The 16,596-nt window shown below is 35.2% G+C and overlaps 1 protein-coding gene and 1 long non-coding RNA gene across 3 annotated transcripts; both read left to right on the top strand.

Moving 5' to 3' along the window:
- The first annotated feature begins 3,011 nt into the window (after window positions 1–3,011).
- LOC111798994 (haloacid dehalogenase-like hydrolase domain-containing protein 3) lies at window positions 3,012–14,819 on the top strand. Of its 2 annotated transcripts, none has more exons than XR_002815748.1 (9): window positions 3,012–3,336; window positions 3,438–3,554; window positions 7,818–7,900; window positions 8,826–8,909; window positions 13,662–13,737; window positions 13,850–13,922; window positions 14,029–14,102; window positions 14,246–14,367; window positions 14,453–14,819. XR_002815748.1 is itself a non-coding variant. In XM_023682367.1 (9 exons), the coding sequence occupies exons 1-9, from the start codon at window positions 3,210–3,212 to the stop codon at window positions 14,514–14,516; spliced, it is 792 nt and encodes a 263-aa protein (XP_023538135.1). In that variant the 5' UTR covers window positions 3,018–3,209; the 3' UTR covers window positions 14,517–14,819. The 2 variants fall into 2 exon arrangements, 1 of the variants encoding a protein (XP_023538135.1); XM_023682367.1 differs by having other exon boundaries at window positions 3,018–3,336; window positions 14,274–14,367.
- LOC111798995 lies at window positions 4,028–6,174 on the top strand. The gene is made up of 2 exons (XR_002815749.1): window positions 4,028–5,452; window positions 5,530–6,174. It is a non-coding gene; the product is annotated as an uncharacterized LOC111798995 (long non-coding RNA).
- Window positions 14,820–16,596: the final 1,777 nt, after the last annotated feature.

Here is a 16,596-nt window from a genome sequence, read left to right as displayed (position 1 = left end):
TTAAAGGACAAAACACATTAGAAGACGATACCATTTCACTCGCAGGTTAGTGGAAGAAGGCGATATGTGTTTGGAGAAGATAGAGGGTGCAAAGAATCCAGCAGACATGTTAACAAAATGTGCCATACATCTGCGTGCTCTTGGTTGACTCGATCAGTCTCCAAGTGAGAGAATTATTAGGTTATGGAGTCTCCTCTCTTATTTATAGCTTGGTCAACGGTTATATCCGGTAAAGCTATATTTAGTAAAATTATATCTGGTAAAGCTATATATGGTGAATAGCTATATATAGTAGATGGTTAAATCTGGTAAAACTATATATAGTAAATAGTTATATATAGTAGATGGTTAAATCTGGTAAAGCTATATATAGTAAACTGAACTATATATATATCCCGTCTAGTAGAGCTTTAGAAATGTACTTTCTATTCTATGTATTCTCTCTTATACATACTCATCAATACAAATTCTTTTAGCCAGAGTTCTCCTTGCAATTTTCTCTATCATGTTCTTTGTGTTCATCTAGATCGAGTGTGTGCATTGTTGTGCGACCCTAACATACAGTTCTTTACATAAAGATCGTGTCTATATTTCTAGAGACATCATATTTGATGAGAACATTTTTTTCGTTCAAGATAGCCCCACCCAGTTCTTCCCCAACCTTGCAGCCGAAGCACAATGCCCCTGATTTGTACACCTTAAATTTGGGTAACAACATTACTAATTTGGAGAATTATCATATGCATATATATGTGCCTACTAACTCTTTGGATGCAGAAAATCTTGTGCCCACATCAGCTTCAGGATTGTCGTCGCAATCCTCCACATCGCTTACGCGCGAATCGGCATCGGTTGTTCCGCCAATGATTGGGGCATCGAATCCTCTACCAGCAGATGGTATTGTGCAATACCCGATTGGATCCTCAGCCATTGATTGACCGACTACTGTAGTACCGGTTGCTCCCCTCACAACGGCTGGTACGGCTGTCCCCTCAGTTGTGGATCCTGCACCTACTACTCATCCGTATGGTATTCGATTGAAGCACAATATCAAGTAAACCAAGGTGCGTACAGATGAAACAGTAACATATTCTGTGGTTCGGTCTTCTGCCTTTGAACCTACTTCACATATTACTGCTATGTAGCATCCCCTCTAGCGTTAGGCACTGAATGATAAATTTCAGGCACTTCTAAAAAATAAGACATGACACTTCGTTCTTTCTCGTGTTGGTCTTAACGTTATTGATTGCAAATGAGTTTTCAAACTCAAGCAAAAGCCAGATGACTCTATTGATCGCTACAAAGCACGTCTGGTTGCTAAAGGGTTTAAATAGCAGTATGACGTTGATTATGATGATACCTTTAGTCCAGTTGTTAAGCCCACTACCATTCGGCTCTTATTATCTCTTGCTATTTCTCGTGGTTGGGCTATTCGGCAGATTGATATTCAAAATGCTTTTCTTCGTGGTTTTCTTAATGAAGATGTTTGTATGAAGTAGCCCCTTGGATTTGTGGATTCTCAACATCCTGGTTATCTCTGCAAGCTGGATAAGTCGTTTTATGGCCTCAAACAAGCTCTACGTGCCTGGTTTTCTCGCCTTAGCTCCAAACTATTACAGCTGGGTTTTACACCTTCAAAGGCTGATGACTCTCTTTTCATTTTTAACAAGACGGACATTCGAATGTATATCCTCATCTATGTTGATGACATTATTATCATCAGCTCATCTTCTATGGCTACTGAGAAACTTCTTACATAGCTTTGGGATGATTTTGCCGTCAAGGATCTTGGCACTTTGAGTTATTTTCTTGGGATTGAGATCCGTCATACTTCCAATGGAATTGTTCTGACACAACATAAATACAATCATGATTTATTCTCCAGAACCAATATGCTTACCTCCAAAGGTTTGCCCACACCTATGCTCCCTAGTGAGAAGTTGTTATTGGATGGTGGTGAAAAGCTCTCGCCTGATGATACTACTCGCTATCAGAGTGTCGTTGGTGCTCTCCAATATTTGTCTTTGACACGTCCTGATATATCCTTCTGTGTCAATAGAGTGTGCCAGTTCATGTCCTCCTTGACTTCTGTACATTGGGCGGCGGTCAAATGAATTCTCCGTTATCTACATGACACTATTGATATGAGCTTGTGTCTTACAAAGTTCAGCACTGATTTGCTTAGTGCCTTCTTGGATGCTGATTAGGCTGGGAATCCTGATGATCGTCGAAGCACCGGAGGCTATGCGATCTTCTTTGGTGGCAATCTTATCTTCTAGAGTTCAATGAAACAATCGACAGTTTCTCGTTCTAGTACGGAGGCCGAATACAAGGCGGTTGTTGATGTCACTGCCGAATTAATCTGGATCCAAGTTCTCTTGCGCGAGCTCGGGATCTCGCAAGCGCAAGCACCTAGTCTGTGGTGTGACAATATTTGTGTCACCTATCTGTTCGCCAATCCAATCTTTCATCGACAGATGAAGCATGTTGAGGTTGATTATCACTTCGTTCGTGAACGAGTATCGACTCGTCAGCTTGATGTGCGACTCATATCTTCCAAGGATCAGCTCGCCAATATCATGACAAAGCCACTACTAGCTTAGTAGTACATCATAGAATAGATCATATCTATATATATAATAAGATAATCTATTGATTCCCTAGTTTGTTACCGCGATCAATGAGAATTTACTGATTTCCTAGTTTGTTACCATGTATCAAGGCCTGGTTTGTTACATGGATCAACTAGAATCTACTTGTACTGATTTACTAGTTTGTTACCCTGATCAAGACCCACTATGTAATCCTCGTTATATACATCTATAAATACATGAGGTCGTGACCATATAGGTCTCATTTAACCCAACAGATCTCACTATTTTTACATATTTTTATGCCATTTAAAATATTTGATACCCAACGTTAACATAAAAATCAATTTAACCTAATGTTATGACAATTATGATAAATAAATGTTGAGGATAGTTGAGAGGGAATCCGACCTTGCCCATTGGTTAAACAGAAATGCATGATTAGTTGGCAAACAGGCCTCGCATTTAGTTAAATACAATCGGCGGGCGGACGGGTAGAGGAGAGAGAACTGCATTCCGGACGGCATCGGATAAACCGGAGGGCAAGGACAACTGCAGGCAACGCAATTTTCTGGAAGATTTTTGAACCTAAACCGCCACAACGCGCCATTGGGGGTGATGGTATTGTACAGCATTAGATGCTCGCACGGCTGGAGTTTCTTTAGAGCCGTCAAGCCCACCCCCCTTTCTCTCAAAACGAGTATCCACAAGCCCCGCCTCTGCTCTAACATGCCAATACAAAACGGTTAGATTCCTTAAGAAGCTTGGACGCGATGATTTTGTGTGTACTGACTGTAAATTCGGACCTAATTTTCATTTTCTTGTGTTTGTTTGTCTGAATGATAGTTTATGGAGGCTCAGTTCATCGAGTTTATGATGCATTGCTGTTGGATGCTGGAGGAACGTTATTGCAGTTGGCAAAGCCAGTTGAAGAGACTTACGCATCCATTGGATCCAAATATGGTGAGTTTTTTTTTTTTTTTTTTTTTTTNATCTTCACCTGAATTTTATGCTTAATTAGATAAACAATTTCCAGCTTTTTCTGGTGAATTGTCTATAATTCCTTACGCAGTTTGTTTAAAAATAGATCTGAGTATTTTTTTAATCATGACTTTAGTACTTCAAAAACTATAATATGGTGTTTTATGTTTCAACTAGATGAAACTGGTAATAAATTGTTTGAACTTCAGCTTAGTTTCAAGTTAAGTTAGCAGCAGAGATGAAGTCTCTTTTGGGATGTGCATTGACTATTTAATAACTAACTCAAATCAGCTTATCCTAGACTTTACATGGTGGAGAACTCAAAAAAATCTAGTCTCCCAATGTCTATCTGCTTCCTCTTCTATTTGGGATATCAGCTTGTGATATCCCACGTTGGTCGGGGAGAATGAAACACCTTTTATAAGGGTGTAGAAACCTTTTCCTAGCAGACGCGTTTAAAAAACTTTGAGAGAAAGCCCAAAAAGGACAATATCTGCTAGCGGGGCCAGGGCCGTTACACAGTTTTAGGAGAAATTCCTCTGATTTGGAGATTGAAAATTCTAGTTCACTCTTTTTTTATTTATTTATTTATTTTTATTTTATCAAAAAGATGTAACAAATGGACCCTTGGAATGGATGGGGCCTTTTCCATTAGTTCTCTAGTTCAAAAGTTGAGTGAAAAGGACGAAGGCATTGGAAACTCCTTGGTTAATTTCATATGGAAATCTAAGGTCCCTAAAAAGGTTAAGGTCTTCTATTGATTTTTTCTCCTAGTTGGTGTCTTTTCTGCTAAAGGAATGTGAAAGACAGTCCGACTTCTTTTTCGCTCCTACCCGTATGCTTCTTCATGCTAGAATGCTCTGAGTTGCAACATGTTCTCAAAGGGGCGAGATAATGGGTGAGTCCATGGTTTTCTCTCTCTCTCTCTCTCTCGCAGTTTTGTTTTCCGAGACAATGGGTTAGTCCATGGGCGAGACAAGTATAAACTATCTTGCTCTCAATTCTCCATTTGTTTTCGGAGAGATACATGTTCTTTTGTAATTCAAAAAGGCTAAAATTCTAGATGCTAAGTAAATTTAAATCTAGCTAAATCTCTAGATATTAGGTAACAATACAGATAAATAAATATCTAGATACTAGGTAACAATTTAGAAAATTAGTGAGGTCAACTATTTCCCTGATTTAAAATAATTACATAAATATCTCTTAACATAAGAATAGGAATTACACAAATATTCCTTAAATTAAGGTCATTCCTTCCATACTCCCCTCAAGCTGATTATCTATTCCTACCTTGGACATTAACTCATGAAACATTGAGCTATGGAGTCATTTTGTTAGTATATTTGCAAGTTGAAGTTGTGAAGGCACATAATTAATTCATTATCCCCTTTAATTTTTCCTTGGTAAAATGTCGATCAATTTCAATATGTTTTGTTCTATCATGCTGGATAGGATTATATGCACTATTGACAACTGATTTGTTGTTGTCGTATAACTTTATTGGATCTTCTCCCGTAATCCATAAGTCATCAAGGATTATCTTCAACCATAAGAGTTCACAGAGCTCTTATGTAATAACTTGGAATTTTGATTAAACAGATGATCTAGCCACCACATTTTTGCTTTTTACTCATTCATGTTACCAAATTACTCCAAGAAAAGTACGTACTTCGTGGTAGTTCTTCTATCCACAATTGATCCAACATAGTCAGCATCGAAGCAAGCTTTCAATGTAAGAAAATTTTTCCGTTGAACAAAATTTCTTTTCTTGAAGTTCATTTTAGGTAACGTAAAATCTATATGCTTGCTTGAAGTTGGGAGTATGCTATGTTTGGTCTAGTGTAAGCTAGATATATGAGCCTCCCCACTAGCCTCTGGTACATTTCTCTGTCCACTGCAAGTTCTTCTTTAGACTCACTCAATTTCTAATGTGGATCCATCGGCATTGGTGCAGGTTTACATCTACTTTGCCTTGTTTCCATCAATAAATCCATCACATATTTCTATTGTGATATGAAAATGTCCCGAGTTAAGTGCACTACTTCAATGGCAAGAAAGTACTCAAGTCTTCCAAGTTTTTTAATCTCGAATTCTTTCATCAATTTCCTTCTAAGTTCAATTTTTTCTTATTTATTATCTCCATTGACTATGATGTTATCTACAAATACTAGAAATATTGCAACTCCCCTTGATTTCGAATGCTTGATAAAGAGAATGTGATCTCTTTGATTTTGTTTATACCCACAATCTTTCATTACCATCGTGACACACGGCTTCGCACGCTCCTGTCATCAACAGTGGTCTACACTCCATAACAATAGAATAACATTGAATGAGTATAAAAATACTTAGTAAGCAACCTACTTATAGGCTCTTGTTGGACTTGATCCTATACACAGAAACTTAGGCTATGTGCTCATAACTGTCCCTAGCGATGGATAAATTTTGGCTTAACGTCTGTACCAAACTTTGTAGGTCATTGTGTAACTAACCTTCGATGCCTTTCTAGAGGCATAATCACATCGTGGATTGTGACACATAGCTTCGCACGCTCCTGCCATCAAAATTAGTCTACACTCCATCTTAAAAAAAAAAAAAATAGAATAGCATGGAATGCATATAAAAATATTCCGTAAGCAACCTACTTGTAGACTCTTGTCGGACTTAATCCTATACACAGAAACTTAGGCTATGTGCTCATAACTGTCCCTAGCGATAGCAAATTGTAGCTTAACTTGTGGACTACAAGGTTCACAACCTTGGGGTTTTATGTTTTTTCTTGGCTTTGGGTTTCACGTATGTCTAGGTCCTTCGTTAGTCTTGCGCAAAGTGCACCTTGAGTCACTGTGGCCCTTGGAAAGACCTCAGAGTAATACTAAGTCTGGAAGAGCCCTTTTTGCTCTAAACGGTGACCATACTCCATACAGATACCTACGGAACTCTAATTAGTGAATTCTCTCTAGTGGTGCCAGACAACATCTACCTATTCCTAAGATCAGTAAACTACCTGTCACTATGCCCTTTCCAGGCAGGAACAATAAACTGCCTGCTCATGTACCCTCATGGGGTTAGAATAATAAAACTACCGGCCTTCGGAATAATACCTACTTGTTACTTTACCTTTTCAGGCTAGAATAGTAAAACTACCTGTCTAGAAGAGTAAAAATGTCATGGCTCTCCCCACTAGACACCATCGATAAATACTTCAGTAGTACACCCTCTATGACTCCTTAAATCCTCTATGGGTGACAATTAAGCCATGTGTAAAAAGTAGACCCTAACCTCTGGTGGGTAGTTCACGAATAGGGGTTGTGCCCTATCCGTCCCTACAAGGGACCTGGTCAACCCAAGGAGTCTATGAAACTCATGACTAGGTGCTAGAACCAAAATACGTGAAACATTAACTCATAGTCTATGGAAACCATAACTAGCACTCTATGGCACATAGCGGTAGTCCAACTCATGACTAGGCAATAATGAGCTATCCAAACCCTAAATCATGCATAATAAACCTATAAAGGCATACGACATGCTCGTCATGCTTATTAAGTGAGAATAATCCAACCTTAACATACTAGAAAGCATAGAAGCCTAATGATCTATCAGAGTTCACAACCATGCGTACGAAAGCTATATAATTGTAAATAGGACTAAGTGGTAACGGTTCACATTATCTAAGCACAATTATTATGAGACTAGGTCAAAATAGGCTCCTAAACATAATACTCAATCATTGTCCTCAATCCCAATCGACTCCTACAAGTATTTCTTGGAAACTTACTCCATATGGTTATTTACTTGATTGTAGACTTCCCGAGATTGTTTCGAGTCTTCGAGGATATTCTAAATTTCTTCAAAATTCTTCGATATGCCCTAAATTAAGTCAAAAGAATAAAATTGCTGAAAATGGCTAGCTTCAAATTCGTTAAAGAGAAGGTTGAGAAACTAACCATGGACTGTATGATCATCTTCTCCAACTTGCGTGCCATTTTGCTTTCCTTCCTTCTTTTTTATTTTAAAAAAAATCTTTTATTTATTTTCTTAAAATGCCAGGTGTTACATTTGGGATGTCAATGTTATCATGCTTTTTATCTATTGCTATTCAACTAGTTGTAAATCTCGATCTCCGTTGCATTTTAAAGTTTGCCGTTTTTACAGTAAATAACTTAGTCACCTGCTTCTGCCGTTCATCAATTATATGTTTCTTTGTTCTTCTAGTCGTTCTGATTACGTTGAATTTAGGTCTAGTAAGCACTCCTGCTGATATAAAGCAAGGATTTAAGAGGGCATTTTCTGGTCCATGGCCTCAAAAGCTTCGTTACCAGGTTCTTATTCTCTCTCTTGTTAGTTGGTTAAGTTGCACGCAGAGTCAAAGCAAGACTAAATTCTGCAGTTGTCTCTCTATATCTCTAAGTTTGAGGAAATGCATGACTTGCGTGATCTGCTAACTCATGTGTACAGAGAGTGTAGTGCAGTTGTCTCTCTATATCTCTAAGTTTGAGGAAATTCTGCAGGATGATTTTTTTTTTTTTTTTTTTTTTTTTTTTTTTTTTTTTTTTTTTTTTTTTTTTNAAATTTTGGTTAAAATATCATTGTGATTCCTGAACTTCGGGACTTATTCTAGTTTAGTCATTGTACGTTCAAATGTTCAAATTTAGTCTAATACTTTTGATAGATCTTAAAATTAGTCCCTATGGTTAGTTTATGATGAGTAACAAATATAGTTTATTAGTTTTTCTCTATAAAATTTTGGAAGATATTCATATTTTTTCTTCTCTGGAAGGATTTTAACCTATATTATTTTTATAGGAATTAAATCCTTACATTACCAAAATGTGATTCTAACCTATATTATTTTTCTTACTTTTATCTAAAAAGTTGACAAGGAAACGTTTATATGAGCACATGGGGTAGATCTTATTGGACATAGTTAATCTTCCATACCAAAAAACAAACAAAAGAAAAAATAAGAAAAACTTGCGTCAACCTTCAAAGTCTATCTTCTTTATCAGTCACTATATCTGAGAAACAATAGTCGATCAGGTTTTATACTCATGATTTAAGATTTATTGAACTGTTTCATGTTCCTCTGTGTTCTCCATTCTTGCTATAAACCTTTACTATCCTCCTTATTTTTCAAAATAAGTACCATGACAGTTTGTTGTTTTTATCTTCCATAATAATTTCCTTAAGCTGATGCTTTATTGTGGAAAAAGCTATCCCATTGTTGGTTGTGTACTATATTGACAGGGAGATGGAAGGCCATTTTGGAAACTTGTCGTTTCAGAAGCCACTGGTTGTGCTGATGATAATTACTTTGAAGATGTCTATCAGGTGATGTTTTATGAACAATCTTATTTAGTATTTATGTTACAACCTGATTTTCGAGCTTGCCCAAACACGGATCGCAACTAGGATTGGACAGTGTTAAGACGGTCAAATTTTTTGTAAATAAAAACAAAGGAAATTTAAAATATAATATTCAAATATTTTCATTATATGAAAATAGAGTTTATACATAAGTAGTTTTTAAATACAAAATAAGGAACGGACACAAAACATTAAAACCAAAATGAAGTTGGAGGTTAGGGTGTGGCTTGTCTAGGGCACCTGCTCCAAAGTCCGCTCCCAACCTCGACCATCTCCTTAGTTACTTTAAAAAATGGAAAACATGGAGTGAGTACAAAGACACAGTAAGTAGCCTACTTGTAGGCTCTTAATCGTATTCTTAAGGTATGCTAGGGTACTATACTCTTTTTTGTCATGCTTTTGTTTTTGACCTAAAAAATTAGGTCCTTAGGTTCTATTCTTGAACTCTTAGTTCTTGTCGTGATCTTGTCCAAGGACATGGTCATATGTTCTGAGTTCTTGTCATGATCTTGCCCAAGGACATGGTCATAGGTTCTAGGTTCTAAGTTCTTGTCATGATCTTACCCAAGGACATGATCGTAGGTTATGAGTTCTTGACCATGGTTCTGAGGTTTTTGGTTCTGAGTCCTGAGAACTTGTATCTTGATCTATATTGTAGTTTTTATCCTTGAATCCTAGTTCTTGATCTTGATTCTGGTCCTTAATTCTTGTTCTTGTTGGTTCTTGTCATTGGTTCTTGTTCTTGTTCTATTCTTATTCTTATTTCTGGCTTCTGTTCCCTCAAACGCTCCCTTAGGATTTATAGTACAAGACATGAACTTAACAACTTGTGTCCAAGGCTTCATGCGTTCCAAACGACACAGTTTGAACCTATGTCCAACAACTTCATTCGTTCTAAACGACGTAGTCTAAACCTATATCTAGGGCTTCATACGGTCCCTGCAATACAGTCAACCTACATCCAAAACTTCTTACGTTCCAAACTGTGTAGTATGAACCTTTTAAGACTTCATATGTTTGAAGTGACGCAGTTTGAAAACCTATGCCCAAGGTTTAATATAGTCTAAGTGGCATAGTTTGAAACCTACACCTAAAGCTTCATATGTTCCAAGCGGCGTAGTATGGAACTTGCATCCAATGTTTCCTACGTTCTAAGCGATGCAGTCTATAAACCTACCTCTAAGTCTTCCTGCGTTCTAAAGGATATAATTTCAGTCATGAACATGTTGTCTAGAGATTTCTTGGGTTTCTGAGTCTTAGGACTTTGGGACTTTGGTTCTTTGTTCTTTGCACCCAACATTCTTCTTATCTTAGTGGAATTAGGGCTTATGTTGTACTTCTCTTTAGTTCGGGTCCTTAAAGCATTTTCTTAGTTATTAGGTTCTTACCCCAAGGGTTATTCTTTGGAATTAGGGCCTATGTTGTACTTCTCTTTAGTTCTTGTTCTTAAAGCATTTTCTAGGGATGATTCTTGAGGCATAAGTCTTGACTTACTTTCTTAAACCCCATAAGTCAGGAAGGGATGATTCTTGAGGCATAAGTCTTGACTTACTTTCTTAAACCCCATAAGTCAGGAATCTTTCAGAGTAACATGCATAAATCATTTAAAGTATCTTAAAGTCATAACATATTTCTTGAACATTCTAGAAAGATAATAAATCTTGGTTAGAGGGAGTCATTAGGGGTAATCTTATTTTTTTCCTTAAGCGGTAACTTATACCCCTAACTTGGTTTTAGTTCTAAACTTAGATCCAAATATCTTGTAATCTTCAGGAAACTTTCATATCCTTATATAGAGGTCTTACTTAAAATCTTGAGTCATATGGAGAGTGTTTGATCTTGAAATACCTTAAAGTAACCTTAAGGGCATTTAGGGTCTACTTACCACCTTAGACTTGGTTCAAGTTTCAAACGTGGTCCAATAGTTCTAAAATTTTGCATAATCCTTAAACATCATAAGATAAGGTCTCTTATAAAGTTTCATCACATTTGGAGGTCATTTGGGTCATGAACCGAAGGTAGTTTACCCCTTGAGCATTATGGTCACTTTACTTCATTGCTTGGTTTAGCTACTTAACCTTGTCCAATGACCACCAAATTTCACACCTAACCTTAATATGACATACTATGCCTAGTATTAATATTTCATGAGCAACGAAAAGTGGGTTATTTTAACATTACTGGATTCCCTTGCAAACTTACGGTTCTCGATATTCCTCTTCCATAATCTTTTAAATCAAACTTAATTTAAGGTTCATATTAATTTCCAAGCAATTCCTACGAGTATTTCTTAAGAAAAGTCCAAGATGGCTACTTACCACTTAGTTCGTGTTCAAGGCATCAATTCTCAAGCTTCCAGTATCCGATTTGTTCCAAATTTTCTTTGACAGCTGATAAGTGGAAATCACTACAAGGGGAGTAAGATTCAGATTACCTTGTTGATCAAATATCTCAAGAAAAGAACATTATTTGAGATTCGAATCACTCTAAAAGCAAGATTGATCATGTCGAGCTTGAATGATTCTACATGCAACCTAAACTACATAGAATTGCAAATAAACTTAGTCATTGTCTAAAGAAAGCACAAAGGCTCCTTTTACTATATTTTCCAAGTCTACTTACAAATACAACATACATGGCTTTATATAGCCTTAAAATGAAACTATTAAAGGCATTCCAAGAGTTTAACATGCATACTTTATGGCCATAATTGACCATTATGTAAATGTAACCTAAAATAAATAAAAAGTCTTAAAATATATTAATGAAATACAATAACTCTAAATTACTCTAAATTGTAATCCACACAAAATTTATAACAATGGAACTTCATTGAAAAGAATGTGGCATGAATTGAAATATCTTTTGATAATTTCAACAGCATTTTCTTTACATCTTCATTGAAATATATTGTATGATTGATGTTTCTTGGTTCATATCAACCGTTTTCTTAGGGAGTCTAGTTCCTATAACCATCCAGAATTTCATGAGAACTAGTATGGAAGGGGGTTAAATTTGAGAAAAAACCGAGAGGAGATCGAAATTTGGGCTGACGTGGCCAATCCAGTTGAACCAGCCACGTCATTGTCTTCTTCATCAGAAAGGAAGAAGATGCCCAAGTAGCATGTAGCCGCCAACTGAAAGTCCATCTTTCCAGCTCATTCTAGAGTGTTTCTCTCCTTGATTTCTTCATGAAACTTGGAGATGGAATATCAAGGAAGAGGTAGGGATTTGTTTCATACCTTGAGGTGCACGGTAGCATGAGTTATAGCTCGCCAAAGTACATCCAAAACTATTTTCTTCACCGGTGCAAACCCACAAAAATTTCTTATTGGTTAGAACGATTGGGACACTTTCAAGCCACGATTTTTGAACAAAACTTCTTACTTATACTCCCTTCAAGCTTAAGAAATTATTTTGGAGGGATGACTTTGCAGAATCATGGTCAATTTTGGAGTCCACTTTCAACCTGCAACTCAACCCAAAATGCAAAACTGGGTCCTCTTGGGTAGCTTGATCCAGGACAAGTTAGGTAGGAAATTCAAACGTACCCCTAAATCTTACCCGAGAACAATTTTCTTCAATTGGACATGCTCTTGAGCTTGTTGGCCTTTGAGATCTTCTTTGAAAATGATCCATGATGGTGCAGAAACTGAACTGGATATGCCTCACTCGAAGAATTTTTGTGTAGCTTTGGATTGGATTTTTTAATCTTTCCATAAGCTTCTTAAATGCGGGACGTATGGGGCATATAGGTTAGAGATACTTTCAACGCTCGATTTCTTCACCAAAGTTGTGGGTAATCTTGTTTAGAACATGTAGAAACAAGTTTGGAAAGAAGTGGTGGACTACAACTCTCGAATTTGGAAGAAATCCAACAGCTGGATTTATAATTTATCCCTATTTTATAATTTATAGAGGAAGCTTAAATTGACCTTGAAATGTCCAAAACCGCTATGTATTTGAAATCAAACTTTATGCAAGTTCTGCTGGAAATATCTTCTCCTAGCTTGTCGACCTTCATTTTGAATTGTAGTCGTTGAATTTGTTGAGGTGTGTTACATATCCAAGTTTTGAGAAAATCCAACAGCTGGATTTCAAGATTTGATCGATTTTGTGCAGGCTGCCCACTGCAGTGTATCAGATTTTCTGATCAGTGGCTATTTCGTAAACATTTTGAGCTTTAGGAGTATTTTGGTAATTTTTCACTTTTGATTATTTTATTATTTCTACCAAAAAAATCCAAACTTTTTCTAAAAATCCTTTACGCTTTTTTTGGTCCTTTTTTTCTTCGAACATCTTGAAATTCTGTCTCTAATTAAAAATCCGGTAAGTTTCTTAAAAATTGGAAAAATTACCTTTATGCCCTTTAAGCTTACTTTTTCTTTTCCCATCCTTTTCCTTTTCCAAATATCTTGGGTCCTTATGAAACCTTGTTTGGGCATTAACATAACCTACTTAGGTTCCCTAAACTTTCCTTGCGTCCTTCAGGCTTTCCTTTGGATCCGTTAAAACCTTCTTGGGTGCCTTAACCTATTTGGGGGGGCCAATCTTTATCGAGTAGAACATGATTTGCATGGCTTGTTACAACCATGTGTGAAAGATCTATTTTCCAAAGGAAAACAAGACAACTACTCTTTTGTTTGGCTCTTTGGTTGATTACTTTTCTTTGTTTTTCATCATTAAAATGGTTCCTCTGTTTTGGCATTTGTTCAGTACTATGCAAATGGTGACGCATGGCATCTTCCACCTGGAGCTTATGCAGCCCTGACCGTTTTGAAAGATGCTGGAGGTTAATAAATTCCAAGTTTTTCCTTCACATCCATTATTAATAACATTGAGATAGATGGAGGATTTTTGTGTATACACTTAGTATTTTTAATGCTATGGGATTTTTTGCACAGTAAAGGTGGCTGTTGTGTCCAACTTTGACACTCGCTTAAGGAAGCTGTTGAAGGATCTAAATGTGTTAGATATGTGAGCATGTTTCTCTTTACTTCTTCATGTCTGTTTAATGACTTCTACGAGTTCTGTGTAGGAAACAAGCTGAGTATCTTATGTCACAAGGAATTTTATCTTTCAGGTTTGATGCTGTCATAATTTCGGCAGAAGTTGGTTATGAAAAACCAGATGGACAAATATTTGAAGCTGCGTTAGGTACAGTACACATTAGTTATGGGAACCAACCAAGTTCTTAAATCTTTACTCGAGTTAATTTGTTCCCATGTTTCATCGATAAGAACTTTGGTCCTCGAAACTAGTTCAATTTCAGTTAGTGTATGTATGGTTTGTGTTTGTAGAAAGATGAGGTTGGATGGTTTGTTGTAGATGAACTCGGAGTGGCAGCGAACAAAGCAGTACATGTTGGAGATGATCAGAAGGCAGACAAGGAGGGAGCAAATGGTGTCGGAATAGCTTGCTGGTAAGAGCATTGATTTCTGGTTCTGATTGATTCTTGTTATTCCCTGGGATCTGATGGGCAATGAATGTGTGGTGTGTATAAGCAGGCTATGGGGAAAAGATGTGACGACCTTCCAGGACGTTCAGAACCGAATCCTCATTTGTTCTTGAAATGAGGACATGGGTATGAATCTTGGCTGGTTTCTTTGGAACTCCTTATACTTATTTGCATCAGGCTTAGGTTAAACTTGTTTGCAAAATTCTGATAGGGAATAAAGAGAACACTAGAATCTATACTTGTTTGCATCAAGCTTAGGTTAAACTAGAATTCCAAGTACTATAATCAGGTAACATTTGTTCGTGAAACCTCTATTCATAGAGCATACATTATCCTAAATCATTGGTTTGAAATTAGTTATTAGTTAGATATTTAACCTTTTATGGAAGATATACTAAAAAAATATTGTTAAGCAATGAGTAGTTTCTTGTCTCTACTTCTATCAAACATTTTAATCAAAGATGGAAGGTTAAATTCATTTAAAAGATGATTTCTTTTTTCTTTTCAATATATATATATATATATATTTTTTTTTTTTTCTTATCAAACATTTTAAGGAGATTTATCTAATTCATAACTAAAATTCATTTAACTCTCGAATGTAATAAAATTGTTAACAACTTTTGTAATTATTTAGTGACTTCAGTGATCATTAACACTAACTCACCTCATTAATGTTTTAAGGTTTTTTATTTGACAATTTTTAACAAAAAATATATATATATATATATATTTATTGCACAAATATCTTTTTTTATTTTATGATTTTTTAAAACATATTTAACTTTTTTTATTTTGGATCTATCTATTTGTTTCAAATTATGGATGGGTTAATCCGAATNTCAACATGTATGCTTAACCATCCAAAAAAACTAAAGTGTTGTAAACCAATCCCACAATTATTTCGTAAACAATTTTGAAGGCAATAATGTTTATCATGCCATGGACATTGCATATCCTAATAAGAATTTAAGTGTAACTCCTAATAAGAATTTAAGTGTAACTCATTCTTTTTATGTGACCATGTCTAATAAGGTCTTGTTTTCTCCTCTTACATTAGAATTTCATACCACTAAAGTTGAGGCTTATAATTGGAAGACAATCCCAAATTCTATCAATTAATTATACTATACAAGGTTTTTGGTTTTCGTACTATTATATTTACCTTATTGATTTTTAAGTTGTCTTATTATTTTTAAAACTAAAAAAAAAAAAAAAAAAAAAAAAAAAAAAAAAAAAAAAAAAAAAAAAAAAAAAAAAAAAAAAAAAAAAAAAANAAAAAAAAAAAAAAAAAAAAAAAAAAAAAAAAAAAAAAAAAAAAAAAAAAAAAAATTAGACTTCTATTGCATTGGATAAAAAATATTTATGCCTCAAATAATCATCTATTAGAGTAATCAAATATTTACAATGTTGTTTAGTTTTTATATTTACTAGGTCTGAAATATATTTGTCCAAAGTGATCTTTGACCTGGAGAATCATATAAAAAAAAAAAAAATAGTAATAAAGTTTGAGAATTTGATTTTTTTTAGTTACTAAATGTTCTATAGCATTAAGTAGCAATCTACTCATAATGACATCTTAACGTCTCTCGCTACACTTATTAGATTGGTTTTCTTGAGTTAATATGTAGAAACTATTCTACCTTGGTAACTATTTTTCAAAAATTACCTTTCAAATTTCAAATGCAATAAAAAGACAAATCTTGTATCAAGGTAATATTTATTCTCTAATTAAATTTACTTTCTAATTATATTTCCCAAAAAAAAAAAAAAAATAGTCCTCGGTTATTTTTTTTGATTTTATTAATACATAAAAGTTGAAATTATTTAGATAATTACTAAGTTTAGTATCTTATATGTTAATCGAATATTACACCAAATAACTTTTATTACTATAATATTTAGTTATCATTAGTTTGATTAGCTATAATATTTAGTTATCATTGGTTTGATTGATTAGCTATAATATTTAGTTATCATTGGTTTGATTAGCGACCTCCTTAACAACCTTAATAAGCACTTTGTACAAATGATCAATTATTTTAGATATCGTAGTTATATCCACTATCATATAGGATAGGTGAAATATTAGAAATAAAATTATTATCATATCGTTCGCAAGATTTTGCCTTAATAATGTCCCAAATAAACACTTTTTATATGGGATGGTCTAAAAGCCACTACAAAACCCTA

The sequence above is a fragment of the Cucurbita pepo genome, chromosome LG07, assembly GCF_002806865.2.
Source record: "Cucurbita pepo subsp. pepo cultivar mu-cu-16 chromosome LG07, ASM280686v2, whole genome shotgun sequence".
NCBI lineage: Eukaryota > Viridiplantae > Streptophyta > Magnoliopsida > Cucurbitales > Cucurbitaceae > Cucurbita > Cucurbita pepo.
This window is presented reverse-complemented; position numbering and strand designations above follow the sequence as displayed.

What these genes read in the sequence shown, in the direction of transcription:
- LOC111798994 (XM_023682367.1), top strand. Translation starts at nt 3,210, where the DNA reads ATGGTATTGTACAGCATTAGATGCTCGCACGGCTGGAGTTTCTTTAGA. An exon ending in TAACATGCCAATACAAAACG is followed by an intron (nt 3,337 to 3,437) that starts GTTAGATTCCTT and finishes TCTGAATGATAG; the next exon opens with TTTATGGAGGCTCAGTTCAT. An exon ending in ACTTTGAAGATGTCTATCAG is followed by an intron (nt 8,910 to 13,661) that starts GTGATGTTTTAT and finishes GCATTTGTTCAG; the next exon opens with TACTATGCAAATGGTGACGC.